A 23153-nucleotide genomic window follows, 5' to 3' on the forward strand; every position below is an offset into this window, starting at 1 on the left:
CTCGCTCTCTCTCACTCATCTCTCCCCCCCCCTCCCAATCTCCGTTCTCTACCCATTCCCTGGCTAAAGGGGAACAAAAGCACTGGTTCCTGCATCACCCTTCATCGCTGCATCTCCACCTATTTTTATCTGCTCGTGATTTTTGCTTAATGAAATGATCCAGTTTCTCGCGGGAGCGTGTTATGTCTTCTACTGCGGTGGAGGGGCACTCTTCTTCTTAGTGGGCAGGCTCAGCTGCCCCCAAGCTCTACCTGTGGGCGATGGAGACTCTTATCAGAATTCCTATCACATCAATCTCTTTCGTGCCACTTCTCATGCCTAAATATCATGGTTGAGCAACATGCCCGTTTGAAATCAAGGCTGGATTCGTTTCCTTTTCTTTATTCGGATGTTTATCTTCTCTGCATTTAGGATGCACCTGGCTCACTTTTGGAAGAATGTGCTTTCAGGATGCTTTTTAGTGAGATTATAAATCTAGCTTTTCCGTGCAGTGGACATGTCGGCATGGCACAATGTTAAGTGAGAATAGACAGGTTAGTTGCTCTACAGTTTCTTCCGCAAATGCAACTGGATTTTGACTGCCTGTTTTTATATCCGGTTTTGATATTTTTCATAACATCCAGAGGATATTTTTGTCCAGAATCTCGAACTCTCGAACCAGTCTAAGGGAGTACAAAAGAAATGGGCCCAGATTGTTAGTGAGATGCCCTGTTGTCTTCAAGTTGGACTGTCAGAGGCCAAAGCTTGGCCAAGTTTTCTGTCCTGGGCCCATGTGGATCTAATATACATGGGTAGACTCTTTGCAGCCACCTCTGTGCTTGGACAGCGGAGCAGCTGGTCACAGTTTAGCCTAGGCATGGGCCTAAGTTATTGTTCGAGACTTGCCTTTTGGTTCACCTTGCTTACTATACTCCCCATCCAGACTGGAACAGCACGCGTGTCCTCAAGTCTCAGTACCACACACCATGTCCACCACTTCCATAATAAACATGGTACTGTTCCCATTGCTATCAACAGGATGCCTTTTCTTACAAGAGGGGGCCATGGTAAGACATTTCCCTTTGAGGTTTACACTTTGCTGCATCACCAAGGCATCACTTTACTTAGATAGAACAGAGTGCCGTGGGATTATTAAGAGCTAGATGTCAGATAAAATCTCTGCTGTCTGACAGAATTGGCAGTATTGTCGTTTTAGAGGTAGAAAGGCTACTGCTGTTCTTGTTCTTTTTATTTTATTATTCTTGGTGGCTTTTTTGTGAGATACAGAGGCACTATAGCTCTTTCAGCAGCTATAGATGAGCTGCAAGCCTCTGTGCGTCATTAACTATCTTTATCTGTCCGTCGGTATCAATAGTGTTTGCCCTCTCCCCGTGCTGCTGTTCAAGATGCGACTGCATCTGTGGATCCGTGTTTGTTTCATTACAAATAGAGATCAACAGCATGATGAATCATCGTTGCAAATCTCCTTATCTTTCTCTGTGATGTTCCTGCTTGTTTTTGAGTGGCACAATGCACTCGTTGTTATGATTTTTCCCTTGTGGCAAAGGTGATTGATGCAGTGTGTTGTAATTAGTGCGATGTCGTGGCACAGAAGCTCTACAGTGATTATACTGTACAAACGGAGTTCGAGTGGGGATTGCTTTAAATTTATGAAAATAATCTTGATTTTGTTTAAAAATTGGTCTTGATCATTTTCTGTTCTGGTTATTTTTCAAGGCTTCGATATAACTCGAGCTTAGTGGATGTGATATAAAGTATTGATCTGTCCTGCATCAAATTGGCTACACTCCTTAAATCGGGTCCTTCAAAGCGCTGACACCAGAGTCATTGCTCCCTTTTATATCTTACTTTGAAATTTCAGTCCTAGGACTTGCTTTTATGTCCTATAAAAAGAGACCCGATGGATTTGCAGTGTCTTTTTCACGGCAGCAGTTTTGTCGCTTGCAAAAGGGCTAAAAATGTGATGAATTACATCTGTGCTATTATAGCCATATCATTCCTGACCAGGCTTTTACAAGGACAGCACAGCCTGTGATCAAACAAGCTTATAAAAAAAAACACTTCTAAGAAGTTGCTGATAAATTTTCAATTACCTCTATTATAGATTTTGTACTGTGGGTTATTATGAAGGATGTGCTTCAGAGCAAGAAATTCAATTTAGTGCAACATAAATGATGCAGGCAGCACTTGTGATTTACAAGCCATGTCTGCAATACCGTAACGCAATATGTAGAATGCATATCTGGATTTTGGGGAGCATTTATTGGTGTCATGTTTACGGTAGTAAGTCGTGGAATAACTATCAGAGAGTCCTAACCCTTTAAAAAGGCATAATAAATATGGCCTTCATTATTGGTCACAAACACCTTTATTGTAACACTTAAACCATAGTTTGTTTTGGGGGGCTTTGTCCTTGCTTTGATATAGCATAAATGCCTGTGTGTATGAGCCTGAGCGTGTGCATGTGTGTGGCCATGTGTGTCAAGGCTGGCCAAAGACTTCTGGATGCCCCTGGGCTATTTTCTATTTATGGGCCACCTAGCCTGCTGCAAAGCCTTACATTTGTCATCCAAAACACATTATTGGATTTATTGTTACATTAAAGTGGGTAATGTTCATAGCATGATCATACACACAGTATTTCTATGACAAGTGCATGAAATACCAAGCAAAATAGGACAGCATTAATCACTGAATTAGGACTAAGGTGTGAGGTTGTAAAGGTTTTTATTCCTTTTGCTTTACGCGATCAACAAATAACTGTTTTCTAGCAGTATCTTAGATGGAGTGGCATTCATATAGTTCATTTCTCATCCTATTTATCAAAGCCACAGATGCTCCTAACCACAAGAATAAAATGTGTTTTTTGAATTGTTTTAACATCATTTTTAGCAAAAATGGCAAACATTCCTGATTCTCAAGTTGGAAAAAAATGAATGATTTTCTCTGTTTCATAAGCTTGATCAGGAAAGCAAAAAAATTGAGAAAATAACTGGCCGATTAAGCCAGTAGTAGTTTGTTCTGCCCTGTACATTTTTTACATTAAACTCTGCAACGACGCACCTTCAAATCCCTCTACAAAATCAGAAATCCTTCTTCCTCCAAGTACCAGGCACTGCTCATCGCTCAGCTGGTCTTTGATAGTTTTTTTGTTGTTGTCCTTCCCCTTCCCTTCATGTAACATAATACAAAAGCATTAACACTCAAAATGCATTTACAGCAATATAATAAATTCATAATTCAAAATAGGTTTTTCATTCATTCCTAAGCCTCGAATAAAACCGTGAATAACTCAGTCACACCTACTTTATCAACTGCTCACAAAGACCTGCAGCATGTTTTCAGCATGGTTTGGTTTATGCAATTTAGCAGCGGTATCTGGTTCATTATAAATAAAATGTTTCCACTTGCTAAACAAAATACCCTACATGAGTTCATTAGCTATTGAACAGGTCCTTTTCAAGAATGTTAACACCATGTTAACTGAAGCTTTTCTTATACCAGGGGAAGCCAAATCCCAATTTGAAGCATATTATGTAACTTGCTTGCTTCCATTCTTCCATAGTTCATATTCCATCACTGCAGGGCCATTAAAACTCAAGAGATTTTGCGCATGCTCCTTAAATGCAGCGTTGTTTTAAATCAGGTTCTATGCTGGGATTTGCTGAACTCATCACCGAACCACTAGACCGCAAGAGAGCTAGCCATGACCCCAGTGCCAAAGACCTTGTATGCTCTCAACAAGAATGCAAGAAAGATTGCACCAGCTGACCCCCCTTCATGCTCACAACACACCCGCATGTTCAACACACTCAGTAAAAATATGCTGCACTTAGATCTCCAGGGCCCCCATGTTAGTGCAAGAACTGTCTGGCTGAGGCAAGGAGCTAATGCTTGAAGAGAGACGTCTCAAGTGCAGGAAATGGTTTAGTGAGCTTCTTTCAGTGATGATACCTTTGGGCACAATTCAAAATTTAAAGATTGAATAAAACAGAAAGCATGCTGTCCTTAGATCGATGCATTAGTGCACCACAGTGTTTATTTTTTTCTTGCTTTGAGAGCTGCAGAAAGGGAAAACAAAGGGACGCCCGAAGATCCGTTGAAGGGGGCTCAGTTGTCTCCAGGTCGCATATTACATTACCCTCAAGGATCGTAGTGAGGAAGGCTTGAGTACATATGCACAATAATACACTTACAAACACACACGACAAATAAAAACAAATTTAAGCAACAGAGGTTGTCTCGGCCAGCGGATGCATATGTGTTCAGATTTTGCTTGTTAATTTCATATCAAAATCAAAATCATACAGCCATTGCCTCCATTGCCATTCCATTCATTTTGATTGAGCGGGTCGTTTTGGGTGGTGGACGCGACAAAGGATGGGGCGTAAAAGCAGAAACAAGAGACCTGCTCTAGATCTGCAGCAAAGCAGAACAGGAGGCTGAAAAAGTGTTTTAAGAGGGAAAAAAATGAGACACAAAAGAAGTGCGAGTGCTGCGTTCTCGAAAAAATAGCCAGTAACCAAACATCATGGCACATATACTGTAGATTGCATTTATGCTGCCTAACTGGTACACATTTTTAGCAATCCATTAAGCAGCCCGGCATTCTGCATTAGTAGGAGATGTAGGCCTATACGGGGGCTGGTAAGAAAAGCAGCATTGTCTTGTAATCCTGCCCATCTGTAACATTACAGTGAGCATTAGCAAGGCTCCTCTTGAGGTGCAGTGAAGTTAATACGTTGGCCATACATTTATGGTAGTCGATAAAAAGAAGAAGGGTCACATTCACAAAGAGTGATGGGTTTTTTTAGTACGTCACAGAGCACATTATAGGTTGGCTTGCTGTACCATTATATTGCATCAGAAACTTCTGCTTGCATGACAAGACAGGACAGTCTTGATATCAAGATTATTGAGAAGTTAGGTCCAAGTTAGGTCTTGGTGCATAATGGATATTTCAGCTTCTAAAAAATTAACCAAAAAAAGAACCAAGAGGAGAAAAAAATATATTAAAAAATATAAAGACTGCAGAGGTGCTCGATGAGAAAGAGTCTAAAACACAAAAATGAATGAATGTAGCTGCAGACTAAAGGTTTCTAGGAAATCCATTTTTTCAAGGTCTTGTAGTGTTTTCAATTCTCAACAAAGTAAAACCCTGTTATAATATGCTTTGCTAAAGGTGCACAATTGTGTCATGCATGTTCCTTTTTTTCCATAGGCCATATAACTGGCAGATTACAGGTGCTTATCAGAGCACTGCAGTGTGCATTTCGGGATCTCAAAATCACATTCGTCATTAAATACAATAATATCTGAGTTGGGATGGTGACACCTGTTCTTACTGTGATCACAGCAAGTAGGATTTTACACTTCAGCTGATGTGCTTTAGCAGCTACTTTGGCAGACATGCAGCAGAGGAGCAACAGCTGTATCGGTTTATAGCCTGGTAGAACAAACTCCTGTTGTTTTGCTTTGGAGGCGCATTATTGATAAATCATTAAAAGCCCGCTCTGTGTTTTGCCAGTTGAATGCTTTTAATCTGAAGCAGCAGTGAGAGGAAATGTTCAGTTTGCATTAGCAGTAGCATGCGTGTGCCACCATTTTAACACAACCCAGCTGAGAGCATAGCATTACACTGTCAAGCACATCATGGACAGTTAAGAATGGGTTCAAAGTTAATGCTTTTTTCATTCGACACATTCTTCTTTGGTGCCAAAACCTGCTATTTGTATTACCCACAATGCAACTTTATGATTCAGTTCGATGTATTAAAGCATAGGCTAGGCCACGGAGGTCTATTAAGCAGACTATATGTCCTCACTACCAGATTTTTATTCATTCCCAAACTTGTAGTCTTCAGTTCTAACCGACATTTATCAGATTTAATGCAGCTCCCTCTGGAGCCACTCAAGCCTTTATGCAACTCCCCAAGACCAGCAAACACACTTTGATGTGTAAAAGTGATGAGGTCTCCCTTTAATATAGCTCTGATGTGGCCTGAAGAGAGAAAAGTGAACTGTAACTATTAGGCTCATCTCAGTGAGATAAAATAATGCTGCTTTACTTGCGTCATCATTCCCTCTGAGTTCTTTGACAATTTGAATCCATGGTGGGAATAGGGCACTCCACCAGTAGCAATCAGAGCTACTTTATACTGCATAAATTAAACTAGAAGCACGCTGAATGGCTTCTTCGTCTTCTCCTGCTTCTTCTTTTTGCTGCTCCCTTTGCTTCCTCCATCTCTTCTTTCCAAACCTTCTCCTTCACTACATCCCTGAGCCGTCTCTTTGGTCTTCTTCTTTCCCTCCTCCCTGGCAGTTCCATCTTCAACATCCTTTGTCTACATTTTCTTCTCTCGCCCTGCTGCCAAACCCCCCTCCTCCTCCTATGTCTTCAGCAAACACTAACACAGTTTCCACCGGCACCCTGCTGGCAACATCAGCAGCGGCGCTTGTTGTTAGCCCAGTCCTCAACTGATCTGGTATGGAAATCTCATTCTTCACGAAGCGTATTTGATTTAGCAAAGGTTTTACACTACATGGCCTTCCTGATGCAACTCTCCCCATTTACTGGAGAGAAGCACTAGGCGTAGACTGGCTCGTGCCCCTCCCCCCATGGCAGAGTTAAGCACACTGAGTAGCTATTGCTAGAAAATAAATACCATAAGCAATGTTAAAAAATGTTTTCGGTTCCAGATGTTTAAAATACACCTGCCTCACGATCAAGCCATCACAGGTAACTTTAATATCGCTTTATTTCAACAATGACAGCTGACGGGGCAAAGTCTGAGAAGGCTGGGGTCCTTATCACTGACATGGTCATAAAAGCTATTGTGGCGCATTGATGGGAGATGTCTTGCACTTGAGTCACTGTCAAAACAGCTTCACCAGGACACACATCACCTGAAATCTGAGCGGGGCAAAACCTTAACACTGGTTTAGAAGACGGGGTTTGTTGGAGGTGCTCTGAGCTGCAGACATTCAATTTAAGAAGTGACAGCGTGGATACATCTTGCTGATAGGAGCAGAAACTGCAATTCAAGCATAATACAGCTGAAGCCTGCGTGCGCCAGCTGAATGTGCATTTATTTAAGATTCATAACGTTTTTCAGTCTGGCTTTTGGTTGATCAGATTTAATTGATTTGATTGATTTGATTTCCGAAGTCTGTGTTTACTGTGCTAAGTATATGATGCCACTTTCTAACGTGAACGCCATATTTTTACTTGGGAGCCATATGTCCTCTCTGTCAGGCTTTAGGCTGCACTATTCATTTTCATCGTTTCAGTGAGCCGTATTTAATAGACCGTGGAAGAAGTGTGCCTCAGATGCCATAAGTCAAATGATAAATTCGAACTTGATATTTCTCCATAACCCTCTATTTCAGCAAACCGCTCACAGATGAAAGATGTATGTGAGTTTATTTTCTTAATTGAACAGCTTTGTTTTCCCAGTAAAGTGCCCTTGTTGCCCTTCACAAACTGTCTGTCTGATGCCTCCACAGCATATTGTACAGTATACTGTACTACACTTGGACATTTTTGCCCTGCTGGAGGCTGGCAGGCCAATTCAGAGCTGTTAATTGACATTATACAGCCTTAGGTGCACTTAGATATGAAAATCCTGATCATAATCACCAGAAATGATTTAAATGGCAATGAGAGGATGAGTAATTTACAGCTTATTCCACTGCTTTGTGTCAGTAATGTTGCTGATATTAGTCGCTTTTTGTATGATTCATTATGACAGCAAATATTCACTCCCTCTGGCCACAGGAATTCTTTACGACAGCAAGCTCAGGGGGCGATTTCAAACCTTTTCACATCTTAACTGATACATGTGATAAAAATTATCGCCAGCATTTCAGCGTATTTTCCAAGTCCTATGAGCATGTTGCCTCGTCTCTCGCGTATTCAGCTGGCTGAGAGCTCAAATGAAAAGAACAGGATGTTTGAGTGGGTAGCATGCATCTTGGCACAAACAAGCAATCCATACTGTTACATTTGTTGTGTAAAGGATCCATTAAGACATGACAATCACTCATGGTTTCTCTATAGAAATTCAGGTGCTCCATTTACGTAATTACTATGCATTTTTTTTTAAAAAGCGAATTATTCATATGATATCATTATATGCTGAGGGGGCTGTGTTAAACTGAGAGACATTTTTAAAGGTGCAGTGTGTAGCATGTCTAACTCTAGATGACGTGACTGTTGCACCAGCGATGCTACTTTGGTTTCTTTGGCCAGCTTTCTTTATTTTCTGACTGGTGATCACGTTCATCGACAGATGTTGCTAAAGCATATAGATCATCATATAGCCAACATGCATGTGATCTGCGAGACAAACTGCATAATTTAGGCTTGCTGCGGGAACCAGATACCAATACCAGTCCCGAGTATTGCTTGATGCTGGCCAGGAGGGAATGTGTTATGCACAGTGTGCGGGCGGGAGGGATAGGCGCTAGGGTATAAACAAACCCTAGCCAGCTGCCTTTCATGTTAATCCTGCTTCCTAGTGGTCGCTTGCCAGGGCCGTTGAGTGCCGTCGCCATCGTTGTGTTTACTGTTTCATTCATTGACTTCCTGCCCTTCAACATGACTGACAAGAGGTCAGAATCATAGATGGTATAAAAGAAAAATACGAGCTCTGGGTAGCACTAAATCTTCTTGCTCTCGTGATGGACTGAGGGCAGACTGGATGCTTCATTGACTCACTATCTCATCTTGGGGTACAAAATGGCGTTACGTAAGGGCATGGGCTGGCAGTTAGTGGTTAGCGTGTAACTTTGGTAGATATCAGTCAATCTGTACATTTGACATGAAGTCATGGCTATTAAATCACTGTACTGATCAATTATTTATTCGGATAATGATTAATTTATTTTCTTAATGTTTGAAGCCGTTTGTAGGTCGTTGTCTTACATCTTTTATCTTTAATATCCCTAATTTGATTTGCACAGTGAATATGCTCCATCGCTTTATTATTATTCCCATATATAATATAGTAGACAGCAGGAACATTGCAGTGCCTGTGTAAAATATAGTTAATTGCCACAGCTGCAAACTAATAATGATGTGATATACAGTGAACACTTTGCAGTTGAGAATCTCCAAGGAGGCCTTGTTATTAAAGCACAGATGCAATGTACAGCCACAAGACAAGAGCAGAGAACTCCCATGAGGTAGTCGGCAGAGAGCGAGCGAGCAGGGAGCTGTTTCAAAGCAACAAATTGTGATGTTTATAGAAATAATTTTGATTTTATGTGTGCTTTCGTTGATGGAGCTCAGCCACAGAAAAGAAGAGATAAGAGGAGACGGAACAGGAAGGCAGAAAGGTGTATTGAAATGCTTTAATGTTATGACTAATTCAGGAGTTACTGCTATCTATAGACAGGTGTTTCTGTGCAGGTGTATTAATATTCTATATTTTTTTATGCACACACAAGGAGTGCTTGCTACCTTTGTTCGCCTTTCTGCTCTGTCTGTTTTCTGTGATCCCAACAGCAAACTAAATGTTTGTGTTTGGAAACCATTTGTAGTGAGACGTTTCCTTGACGGGGGAAATCATTTCTGAGATTAAAGAGTTTTTGTTGTTTTTGTTTATCTCATCAGTGTGTACTGCTCACAAAGAAATCCCTTCTTCCAGCAGACTTAATTGAAATTTCATAATTTCCGAAATACACTTCCATGGGTCCATAATTAATAAGCAGTCACCCAATATCAAGTGTTGTACTTCAAGACCATTTGGTTAATGAGCTTTAGCTTAGTTATTTGGAAATTTGGTCACGTGTAATTGAGTACAGTAAAGACTGGATTGGATTTTTGTCTGCTGTATTTTTGCCGAGAAGAATCCATTAAAATATACGAAATCACTCCTGATACCAATCTGAACTAATGATAAAATTAATACACGGTTTCATGCGTAGGCGTTAGCTGAATCAAGAGGGTATCTACCGATACTCTTCTTTGTTCCATCCACTGCGGCTTAGCGAGTAAACACTCGCAGTTAAAAGCCCTGTAGCCTTGGAAGATATCCACTTGACTAATTCAGTCTGCTGGAGTCAGTTAGTAGCTGCGTCTGAACTTTCCCTCAGCACATCTGTCAGTGTTGTTCACCGTCACTTGCATTAATATCCATTTAGGTTTTGCTGCACCCAGTATGGAAAGAATGAATAATTACAGTGAACAATACATGGCAGCTCTGCCGTGTACATTAGCCTACATGTGAACATGTCAGTTATATTTTAGCTGAGTATATAATAACAGGCAGATATAATTTTCTAACTTCTCAACACAGTTACAGTGAAAGACTACAGGTTAAATTGCTGTTTTCACATGAGATGACTTATCTGGTAATTAAGCATGACTTTGTCGTATTTGAATAGAATGAAGATGCCATCTATTGCTTTGCTAAAATATGATTTTCTTTCATAAATCTACATTTTTGTTGTTATTTAGCTATAACGAAAGTCCCCCACATTTTTCTGATGACATTTGGTGACATTTGTACTCACCACACTATTAAATGTGATGCAGCGATCGACCAAAGACCGGTATTTAGACTTCTAAAACTGGGAACAAGAAGTGCATGAGGCTTAAGCCTCTTGAGTATACTTTTAAAGAGGTGTCCTGGCTTATACAGCACAGTGAAATTTGAAAAGAGGCCTGATATGAAATGGGGTCTCCGAACATGTGGACTGACCACACCGTGGCTTGGCTGCTCTTTGTTTGCTTTCACAAGAGTAAACAGAGCTAGGAATCATGAAGGCTTGTATGATATAATCAACTGCAGCATTATGGTCCTCCAACAAATACCAGCAGTGTTTGATTTTGGCTGAGTATGTGGTGAAGTGCTAGTTTGGAACTCCTTATAGGCAAGTAGACTATCTGCACAAGTACTGCACTATATGTTGTAGGGCTGATAGAATTTATTACCATATGCCCTCATAATGCTATGTTGTTTTTCATAACAAAGGCGTAGCATCCGATGGGGCAGTTGGGACAATACCCCGAGGCCCAGAGGATGTGAGGTGGGGGCTAGTTGGCATAGTTACCAGATAATTAGTCCTGCTAATATTTTAAATTCACAATTTTATCTTTTGGACCGAAGCTCGTTTATGCAGTATACATTTTCTTTATTAATTGAATTTTAGCTCTGCAAATATTTACTCTCCACTGATTAAAACAGAAACCTTTTCTAAATGCATTTTGATGGCACAGAGGCATGCTGGGAAATCTTTGATTATTTTATGCTTGTTTGCTTTTTTCTGGCCTTTCTCTCTGTCATTTGTGGTTGATGCAGGCGAACCTGTTTACATCTCCTGTGATGCTGTTGTAAATTATGTTTAGCAGGACTTTTTTTTTTTAAAGTACGGTTGAAAAGAGGAAGGAGAGAACAGGATGAGTATACCTGCAGGACTCTGGGTTTAAGCAGTGTTGTCAGTGAGCGCAAGGTCCGAAAGATAAAGTTGGGACGGTGAGTAGTTTGCGTTTTTATAGAGCACTGAAACATTGTTCTCATTTATAGGCTGGAAATATACAAATAATACTGTAATATGTGTGCATGATGTATCTAGAAGCTGGACCATAGGAAACGATTGTGAATGAGGAGTCCTATAAATAAGTCTGTGACGATCTGTGGGTAATGGGTTTCTCTCGTTTGTTCCATGCTTACACACATTACAGATGTTTTTATATGATTTTCGCGAGGCTGAATCTGTTTTGGGCTTTTGGAAGATGGTGCAAGTTTATAGCATGAGCTTATTTAAATGTGTCTGTTCCTTTGAATGCTTTTATCCGTGGTTCTGATCAAAAGCTGGAACCATGTTATTGATATTAGTATTACTGCTACTATACCATGTAATATTTTTTTACACAAATATACATTGTGTGTCTGTGTGTGTGAGAGAGAGAGATCCTGCTTTGGTTGCTGGCAGTAGGAACCTAAAAAAAACACCGTATCTGCCCCGGGGCCCATCGCAGCGTTGTTACGGCTGTGATTCGTAACCTATATTTTGTTTAAGACACAATAAGACACGGGCATAGTAAGCAAGATAGTGGTTTGAAAATGAATCTAGAAGCCCATTACACATCACTGTGAAAAATAACAAAGTCCCCTTGCAAAATTCTGCAAAGAAAAGTAATCTAAGAAGAAGAGACGAATCTACAAGGACACACAAACCTTTTCAGTCTTCTCAAAAGTAATTTGGGAAGAGGAGACTAAGAGGCCAGCTGTGAGTAACATTAACTGAAAGGAAGAAGCCAATAAAACCGCTCTTTGATGTGACTAATGTCACTGACTCATATTCGACTGCAAATCCCTGACATTAATTAAGATTACCTCAGTAAGAAATAATTTTGTTTTAAAATAATTGCTGTCAGAGAACCTGCCCTTTTAATTTAAATTCAAAGCCAGCACAGGATGTTTTTCAGCATTTGGATTAGGCGTTTAATGTTAAGAAAGCATCCAACCAGCAGCTTGATCTGTCAATAGGAAACCTGTATGGTGAGTGCCCATTACGCTGAAGAGTGGAGTCTTTGTAGAAGGTTGACATTGAGGCTACAATTTTGTCTCAAGTGTTTCTCTGAGCTTCTATACTTAAATCTTTGAGAGATTCGGGCATTGAAAACCACCAGTCGTGAAACCAGCTCTTAGGTTTCAGTTGCTGAAACGATCCAACACGAGTTTATTTGTACTTTCTTAAGTAATTCTCATTTCTGCTATGGCCACGTATTACAGTGACTGCACTATCACCTGCCTTTGTGTAACTTTGTAACCTGCGGACAGCGCTTGGTTCTCACTTAGATTTTCCACATTTAAACTATGAAAGCTGTGTGGATTATATTAAATGGCTTAAAGTACACAAATGAAAGAATTTAGCAAATTATTGTTGAAATGCCTTTATGCAGTCTGTTAGTTTTTTTTAGAATTTAGGAAAATGTAACAGGTGTCACAAGAGGTGTCATATGTACAGGCTGATCAGCATATGGATTCTGCAATTTAAGCAAGGCAAATGTTGTTTATGTTGTTTATCTCAAGGAGACAAAAATCTTGCTGAGCACAGAGGAAAGACTTCCACAGTAAAGGTTCAAGCAGATATATTTCGTTCTCATGCACCTCTTAGATTCTGCACCAGCTGCTATTTTGTATTAATATCAAGTGTTTGCGATGCATTTTAACTGTGATTATTAAATGGTTGGCTAAATGACAAAAAACAAACTGAACTGTCCAGAATATCATCCTTATCTTTCAAAAACCAAGAAGGTACAGGGACAAAAGATGCTGCTAGTTTCTGGATTTCCATGGTGCAAGAGAAGTTTACATTTGTGAAAGCAAAGCTTTATCAAAATGAGTAGTTCAGGCTATTTAATGGAGATTCATGAGTGGGTTTCTTTAATAAATCTCCCATCTTTGGTTGAAGTTTTTCTCTGCCTATGGCATGATTTTGAAAAATGAAAGGTAGTGTTCGTGCAAGGAAAGAGAGACGTGGAATCTCATCTCTTTATAATAAGGATTGGTACTTCCAGAAAAAAAACCTAAAAACGAACAAATGTTAAATTAGTTAAAAGAACCAAGGCTAAGGGAAGACACCTGATAAAGCAGAACTAATTATGTTAAAAATGCTGCCTGTTTTTAAAAGTGTCTCTGGCTACTGTCTGTCCTCTCATCTTTTCCTTATTGCCTCTGTTCCCAGCTGGCACCACATATATCTTCGGGAAAGGCGGAGCTCTCATCACATTCACCTGGGCCCCCAATGAGCGCCCGAGCACCCGAGCTGACCGCTTAGCCGTGGGCTTCAGCACTCAGCAGAAGGATGCCATCTTGGTGCGAGTGGAGAGCACCCATGGGCTTGGAGACTATCTTCAGCTGCACATAGTAAGAACGTGAATCTGTGTGGCTTTAAGTCACAAAAAGGGAAGACTGGTATGGTATCACACTGCTACGATAGATTAAAAAAAAACACTTAAAGGAGATTAGAATTTAAATATTTCATACATATGACCTGCGGCTCTGAACACTCTGAATACTATGCTCATTCTTTTTCTGGTTTCTAAATATTACAAGTGGAGTTACTTAGACAGAAAATGTAAGAATGATTACCCAGAGAGATTTTAAGATACTTTTCTATTCATTTTATTTCCTTCTCCGAGTGAGTCTGCTCATACCACCTGCATCCTGTATTCATGAGCTTAAAATCATGTTGTGATTATACGTGAGCAGACTTTCTGTGTAGAATAAATTATCCTTAATAGCATTTATGGTCATTCATATTGTGCTATTTAATGTCACACTTTGCAAATATGGTTATAAAGAAGCATTGTGATTGGTTTAGGAGGCGAAAAGGACAACATACTTTGTATGTCATGGAAATCTGGTCTGTGTGAGGTGTGAAGCCTATCAGAACTGTTCAAATTAGTCTACTCTGTCTGCAAACAGAAGAGTGCAACAGCAACTATTTGAAGGCCCGAACAACATGTACATACATAGTTAGAAACAAATGAAACCATGAAATGAACGTCACTACACTGAAATGTGAACTTTTTATTCAAAAGTTTTAAAAAAAATGCTGCTGTGGCTTCTTAAGTGTTAACCTTTATTATTCAGGCCAGGTCTGCATGTTGAGGAGGCAGAGAAAGAGCCGTCAGGATAACATCACATGACCTTTCTGCAAAATGATTCACAACATTTGGATATCTGTTGGCACTGCACATATGCACAGAGCTTTTTTGGAGGGTGTAGATTACAGTAACTATGATGTCATCATGTGCTTCAGAGCGGCTGCAGCTACTTCTCAAATGCTCACCAGCTTCCGACAACAAGGCAGCCATGTAACTCAGGGGTTCTTAAAGGGAAACCCTAACAAGAGATTTCAGCTTCCCTCACGAGTTGCCACAGAGCGTGTTATTCTATCGATAAACTGGTAAGCCGTTCCTGATGCTGATTGCAGTACTTTCAACCTTTACGTATGTGAACAGTACGTGGTTGCTGTCGTACTGGCAGCATTTCCATGAGCAGTTAAATAAATATAGACAGCGCAGAAATAGTTACAGCTACAAAAAGGGGAAGAAAAAGACGGCTAAGGTGCCAAAGTTTTATTTTAGTAAACTTGTAAGTCACATATCATCATTTCTCTCCAGATAAGCTGATGAAGGCCCAAAAAAACAGGAAGCAAACTCACATTTGCTGGTGGAGTTCTAATGCTCTAATCTTAATTAAATGAAATGGATATAACTAAACCTCTCGGTCTATTTTTAAATGACGTTTTAACTAGACTTTGTCCTTATTCTAACTTGGCGCAGAAGCATCACAGCTTGTGTGATTCACCGATTAGTGGCATCTGAGTCCAAATATTGGAATAAAATAGGAATTAATAAATCACACAAGTACAAGAAGGAGAAGAGGCGCACGCACGTCAGCAGACTACGAGATATTTTCTGGTGATGAACACGTGTGTGGATATGTGTTTGCGTGCCTGTGTGTGTGTGGTCGTTGAAGCCAAGTGGTGCCTCAGCATCTGCCTGCAATGGTGCCTTTTTCTGGAGGGAAATCAGGCTTTTTAGTATGGAGCCACAGGACAGGTGTGCCGTGATGAAAACCAGAAGGGAGATCTGTCAAACGTCTGTGAATGGTGTAATAATTAAAATCACATCTGTTGACAAAACTCGTAACTCGAAGTCGCTATCTTATTAGCAGACACTTTTGTGGTAAACACTAAAAGGAAAAAAAGCCTTTATAAGATTACAAATCTGACCTTTGAAAGCAAAACTTTGGCTCCTCTTATTTTTAATTATTGTTTCTCATTTGAATTGGATTCATTCTGATTAGGAAGCTTTGAGGTCAGCTGTCTGGTGTTTGCATGTGTGGATGCACACGCACTTAGTGTCATATCCACTAAAGTAATGAATATGTCCTCAGTGGCTAATCTAATCTGTGGCACGTGTCTGATCAGCTCCCTGAAGACAGCTAGTGTCCGTTCCAGGGGACCAGTTCAGCTCAGAAGCTGCCGTTTTGGGCATGCATAACCACACAGTTACATTACTGTTTTGGGCATTGGCAGAAGCAAAGACGAATGGACCCCATGTGCAGAAAGAACCCAGCCTGAAAACAATCTGATTGAATTGTTTATATTCCAAAAAACAAAAACAAATAAGTCTTCTGATGAAAAAGTTTTTATGACCCTTCTGAAACCAGTTGTGAATTACGTGTGCGCCTCTTTTATTCATATCATTTTTATTCTAAAAGGAATTTGAATTGTAATATCAGTCTCTGTATTAAAGTACCTGCTGTTAAGTGTGGAAAAGTACTTTCTACCTGATTTATTGGACTCATTTGATCTAATATTGAACTTTTTGGTGCAGATACAACGCACAGAAGCAGGTAAAAGACTAGAATAAAAAACATCATGCACAAAATCTGTTGTTGGATGAACACAATTTAACCACGTGATTTAACCAAGTAAAATAACCAATTTTTGAACATGTCAAAGTATAGTATAGTATACTTACATTGACTTGAAGTGATTTATTTATGTAGAGCGAAATTTGGCAACTAACCACTCTGACTAGATTGTATCATGTCATCTCAACAAGAACAAATTAAGCTGCTGAATTTCATGCAGATGCTACTTGATTTAATTGCGTTCACCATAGAAACATGAAATTATTTAGTTCAAATTACAAGTTTGAATCTTGTACATGTAACAACCACCCAATTTCAATTTTTTGAGTGTGCTTGTCAGCATCTCCTCATTTTCCACACCACATTGACTCTGTCTCTTAATCTTAACTCTGAGTGCAGGGCAAGGGGAAAGAAGGGGGGGCATCACATTTGTCCTACCAAACCAAATACATCCATCCATCCATTCGCGTCCGCTTATCCTTTTCAGGGTCGCGGGGGGCGCTGGAGCCTATCCCAGCTGTCATAGGGCGAGAGGCGGGGTACACCGTGGACAGGTCGCTAGTCTGTCGCAGGGCCAACACACAGAGACAGACAACCAGTCGCACCGCAATGGCGTGTCCAGCGGGGTGGCCTGGGGGGGCACAGGCCACCCCCCAAACCAGACTGGCCACCCCAGGTGCCACCCCAAAGGCAAAACAATAAAATTCAATCAAATATCAAATGTCCGATTATGTTTTCACGGTGACGCTCAGATATCCGAGTGTAAGTGAATGCAGCATCGCTTCTGCGCTATGCGCATCACGTTAGCAAAGGTAGGAGAGCCAAGCGCGAAAGATGGCACTGCAGGAAACAATTTTTCGGTGAAAGAAAATGAGGACAGAATAAATGTCCCGGTAAGTAATATCAAGTTTGTTGAGTTTAGTAAACTTCGGTGAAATTAGAATACCAAGGAAAAAAATAACACTTAAAGAATTATTGCAGCTGTGGAATATTTCAGACAGTATGCTACTGAGGGCAGCTAACATAAGAGTTATGCGTTATAAGATATAATCTAAGTCGTAACATTGCTGTATGGAGCTGCAGATTTGGTTGCAGGTTAACATAGCTGGACTGGCCATCGGGCATACCGGGCATATCCCCAGTGACTTATTTTTTATTTTTTTTGTAATGGCATGAACAATGAGAGGTGGTGGATTGGCCAGATGCAGGTCGATGTGTAGAAATAACTCCGTTGTTTGGTGGTGGCTATGACGGGGCTTCCACAGAGGCAACAGGTGGATGAGGGAAGGGGAGGCAGGAGGAGAGACCCGAAGCAGCCGCCAGTCCGAGTGTCAGGTGAACTGAACTTCAGGTAAGAAGTTATGACCTGCAGTCTATCTGGGTCAGATATAAACCAAGTTTAGGTGGAGTTTATTTTCATGTTGCTGACTTTTTACTGTCAGTTGCAATAACTCATACTGCGTTCTAGCCAGTTTGACGGAGTTTTTATACAGCTGGGTGGGTGCTATGATGTTACTGATAGTGAACTTTATTTTATTCATAAGTTTAGTTAGTAGAGTTGCCAACGGCTCCTTAAAAAATGGAATGGTCCCTCATTCAGAGAAAATATTACACGTTTCGTATTGAGCTGAGAAGAGACTCAGTTTGTCCCGGACTTTAGCTAGAATGGAAAAAAGACACAAAGCTGGATTTATTCTGTCTTTATGCTGCACAGCTGCCTCTTCTTCTCTCATTCTCTCCCCCTCCCTCTCCTGTTGCTACTTCAATCATGAAACTGATCAATGATCAGCTGATCGGCTTTTCTCTCTTGTTTATCGCCCACTTTGCGCCAGAAAGAGGAAACCAGCGGATATTGCGCTAAACAACAGCAGCACGTTTAAGCTTGATCAGCTGTTGTTAGAATTTATTTAATATTAATTTCTAGTATCAGCTGATGTTTGCTGGAGCCACAGCTGTAAAGCTGCTGGTCATGATGTCTGTTTAGATATGTGGTGAGAGGGAAACATGAAGATGAAACCAGGAGATGTCCTTACTGAATCATCAGAGCTGAACAGGTGATGGAGAAACAGGTTTACCTTTTAGGTGACATGAATGAGTTGAAGTTATCAACTGTTTCTGAGAGATAAATAACACCAGGATCCTTTTTTATGTAGCTGACAGCTGGTAACTGTGCAGGGGCGGGTCTAGCAAAGTTTTGCCAGGGGGCCAGGTAGGGCATTAACAGGGAAAGGGGGGCACAAAGAAATACTTTTCTTTCTTATTCTCATTTAAAATACCTAGTTTTTATTAAATAATTATCTAAATCTTACAACCAAAGTTTTTATCTGACGTAAAATGTATAGAAATCATACATATACCAACAAGACTGTACATCACTGTCACAACAGCATTTGTTTTCATTCAAAGGCTTTATGGCTTTAATACCTGGTGGGTCGGTCTGTAGTCAAAATGCCCGATTTTCTGTCCCAGTCCAGCCCTGCAGGTTAATACTGGCAGTGTCACCATGCCAGCTGACTGTATTTTATCATCAGCCAGTGCTGTTCTTTATCAATATTACCAAAGTTTACCATAAGGCAGCATAGAAAGTATTTACTTGCTTTCAGGTTTTATTCAAATGTTAGTCTTTTCAGTTGTTTCTCCACTTTTTTCCTGTTTCAAAATCAAACACCAGTTTGTGAGAAGATTATCTTCTTTTTTTAACAGGCAGAGAAAGTTTTGCATTGGAACTGGCTAATTTGTCAATTGTTTGTTACAAATGTTCGTATTTTAATTTTCAAAAATGTTTTTGCCCAAAACATATGTGCACTACATGTCAGTAAAAATACTATGCAAATATTGATGTCCTTGAATGCTGAGTAAGCACTGACAAAGCACTGATTGTATCTCTTGTACTTTATCAACGCAGTATCTAAAAACTTTGCACCGTAGTGGTTAAAATCTCATTCTAATAAGAGTTAAAAGTGCATTTGGTTATTAGGTTTATAGGATTATTGAATTATGGTTAAGGGTTGGTAGAATTTTTTTTTAAACATTATCTGCCAATTAAATCTGCCACCCTTCTCCAAATCTGTGCCCCTACCTGGCCCCCCCAACAAAATTTTTCTAGACACGCCACTGTCGCACCGTGCCACCGTGCTGCCCTAATCTTAACTCTGAGTGCAGGGCAAGGGGAAAGAAGGGGGGCATCACATTCGTCCTACCAAACCAAATACATATTTTTGTTTTAACGGATATTCTGCTAATTGTAATTTGCACATATATCACATTATACTGAAAAAACAGATAAAAACTGTAGTGTTGAACATTTAAGCAAAAGTGTTTTTCCTCCACATGTCATTTACTTGACATATTTTGGTCCAAAAATCCTGCCCTGGATGTTTGTTTTTTTTAAATCGTCTCATTTAAATTGCATTTCCAGTTTTAAATGTCTGAATCTGACCTTGCCAGCCGTAGACTGTTGCTAGTAAATGCAAGGATTCCTGCCTGCGTGCAAAGTGAGCTGAAAACATTTTTCCTAGCATCTGCCAAGTCCTTGCGCACAGACAGATTGCTGAGTTTGACACCTTATTACTGCTCAGCGGAGGGAAATCCAAAGCAGTTCAGGTGATGTTGAAATCTTTTTTTAGTTTCCCAACAATTTCACACCTTCTTGTTTTGTAGAGACATAAGTTGTGATTTGTTTTAATGTATTCTGCTTTAGTGTTAATTCTTCTTTTTATCTCATTCTGTCTCCACGCTGGAATTTGCCCTCTGCAGAAGAGGACGACTGAGAGCAAAGCTGGCTTGAATAACAGTTGAAAATAGTAAAGGAAACAAATGATATGAGCTTTTTATGGTTTCGATTTTCTTCAGATTTCACCCCTTTCATTCAAAACTACCACTGTGATGAATAATTACAGTGGGATTTCAGAGCTGCTGAAGATTGCTGTAATAAACTGGTCACATGGTTAGCTCAAAAATATGACTTTGAACACGGTACATGCACCAGCTTAAAAGACCAATTATTCTGCACAAAAGCAGCAAACCATCACCGTATTCAGTTGAGAGCACATCAGAGTGGCTAATGCTATTTTCAAATGGTCATGTTTTTAATGAGTGACTAAAAGATGAAACAAAACACTGTGCAAAATGGAGACTATTAGAATTGTTAAAGCAGTGCTTCAAGAGCAAAAGATCAACAAAAGATCAACTTACTGGATGAGATTTGGGTGATTCCCAGAGGTGTGGACTCGAGTCACATGACTTGGACTCGAGTCAGACTCGAGTCATTAATTTTATGACTTTAGACTTGACTTGAAAAAATGTTCTAAGACTTGTGACTTGACTTGGACTTTTACACCAATGACTTGGGACTTGAATTGGACTTGAACCGGTTTACTTGAAAAGACTTGATATTTTACCCCAAATATAAAATTTAACATGCATATTATATAGAGATTGAAAATGTGACGTCATTCACGGGTAGAACCGCAAAGGATTCTGGGAACTCGTGGCAAGAAGTACTAGCGCACGCAGGCTTTCAATTAAAATCAGTTATACAGCGATAAAAAGAAACACAAAAATGTCAAGAAGCCGTTGTATTATTAACTGCAATAGCCGGTCGCATGACAGCCACGGGAAGCCGACGGGTAAAGAGATCGGTTGTTATCGGATTACGACGTTTAAGAGAAATTGTTCGAGCCATGTTTCCGAAGTAACAAAGACGCGACGGATGGCCTGGATTGCAGCCATTCAAAGATCAAATATAACGTCCCAGAACACTCCAGCTCACAGGTTAGTCTGCTCCAAGCATTTCCACAAAGGTCAGTCTGCTGTTGTAGTTAATGCGTCATTTTCATAACATAATTGGTGATATAGGTTACAAGCAAGTCTGGCGCTGAACAGAAATGGTCGCGCTATGCTCCTTTGTTTATTGTGCATAAATAGTGAATTGTCCTGACACAATATTGTGTTTCGCTTCTGTTATTATGGTACATTGACAAAAACATATACTTTTATTCACAGGATAAAACAGGTTTTTTGTATCACTAATTGCCCAGTACGATTACAGCATACAATATTATTGTCACTGCTACATTTCTGTGATGGGTACCAGAAATTATTTCCACTACTAATTAATTACCATTGAGCTCAAAGGTCCTATTAATAAACGGTTAACGAATGTGTATTTATGAAGACGATTTGTGAGACTGGTAAACTTATGATACGTACGATGGTCTTTCGTTCTACACGGTGCATTTCAAGGTCCTGTACCCATCCGGCGGTAAACTGTACCTGGGCTTGTTGCAGTGACCGGAAGTTACTAAACTTCATGAGTGTATGCACTCACTCCAAGAACCGTATAATTATAAATATGCATATAAATATGCTACGGTGAGATAGCTGACTTCATCTAACTAGCAAATGTTTTCCAGGCTACGTTGGTGATACAGTTTTTTTTTAATGTGTATGATATTTTTGTCATGCGATTTTAAAGCCGGTCCTACAACCGCATCCAAGAATAACATGCAGCTTATCTCAGAACTGTCGGTGAAAATTATTCTTGGAGCTAGGTTTAATTGAGCTGCATTTTAAAGAGGTGCAATTTCACAATTTGTGTATATTTTCTAAGTTCACTATTTTGTCATGTGTTGAGAAAAACACAGATTTAAAAATTACATGGTCTAATATTTACATTTAGCATAACTGCAACATGCTTTTTTTCGTTTTTTTTAATGACTCGAAAGGACTTGAAATTCAAAATTTCAGACTTGTGACTTGACTCGGACTTTTACACCAGTGACTTGAGACTCGACTCTGACTTGCCTGACATTACTTGAGACTTGACTTGAGACTTGAGGATAAAGACTTGAGACTTACTTGAGACTTGCAAAACAATGACTTGGTCCCACCTCTGGTGATTCCTTAATCTCACTCCTCTCCCCAATATTATTAAGGTGATAAGCCATTTAGCTATATAGCCAGAATATATTTTACAGTAATAATTACACATTTTTATGCAGAACTTATTTTAGTTGGGAATCAGTGTCTTTCATAATCTTTTAAATTTTATAGCTCAGTTTCCTTCATTTAAGATGTGTCGTTTCCATCAGAAATTAATGGAAACCTTACCCCTGACCACAGCGACACACCTGATTGAAGCACATTTTATCATTTCTATATTTCTGAGAAAGATTTGAAGACTCTAAAATCCCAACAGTATTGTCGCAGGCTCCCACCCACCTCTAAAAAGTCTCTAGTAGAGAGTATAGTAAAGCAAGCCAATTCAGAGACAAACATTTGGCTGGTGACAAACCGAGACAGACAGAAATGCTGGTGGTGTTAAAAGAATCATGATCGGTCCACTCTGTGCTCTGTTTAAAAATATATCAGGCAGCGGCGATGTATTATCACAGAAGAACTGTTAGTATTGTAACTCTTTTAATTCATTTTGTCACGTCATCATTTCATCTGAAGAAGCTGCAAATTCTTGAAATCACATATCCTTATAAAAATCAGTACTTTTTCCCTCATGTGAATTATAGTCAGTAGCAGGTTAGATGAGATACAGGAATGAAAAATCTTTGGGAGAAAAGTAAGAGTCCATCAGAGCGGGTGTCGAAACAGTTTAGTGAGTGTGCAAGAAAATGCACTTCATACAGTTACATGGGCATTAAAAACCACTTTGCAGTTAAGGAAGTGATGTCACAGTCACAGTCAACGAGTTAATGTCAGTCAGATAAAATAACCACAACCATAATAATATATAACT

At 39.8% G+C, this 23153-nt stretch overlaps 1 protein-coding gene across 6 annotated transcripts in view; it reads left to right on the forward strand.

Annotated features, from left to right (window-relative positions):
- Positions 1-23153, forward strand: part of LOC146565662 (neurexin-2-like) — a 143866-nt gene that overhangs the window by 108487 nt on the left and 12226 nt on the right. For all 6 annotated transcript variants that reach the window (XM_085288979.1, XM_085288978.1, XM_085288976.1 and 3 more), the window contains one exon: positions 13698-13879. In XM_085288979.1, the coding sequence (XP_085145105.1) occupies positions 13698-13879 (182 nt within the window). The remainder of the gene's footprint in view (positions 1-13697; positions 13880-23153) is intronic.

This window comes from Mchenga conophoros, linkage group LG10 (assembly GCF_057382185.1).
Source record: "Mchenga conophoros isolate Kocher_MC1m ecotype Shallow Benthic linkage group LG10, M_conophoros_male_GT1.1, whole genome shotgun sequence".
Taxonomy (NCBI): domain Eukaryota; kingdom Metazoa; phylum Chordata; class Actinopteri; order Cichliformes; family Cichlidae; genus Mchenga; species Mchenga conophoros.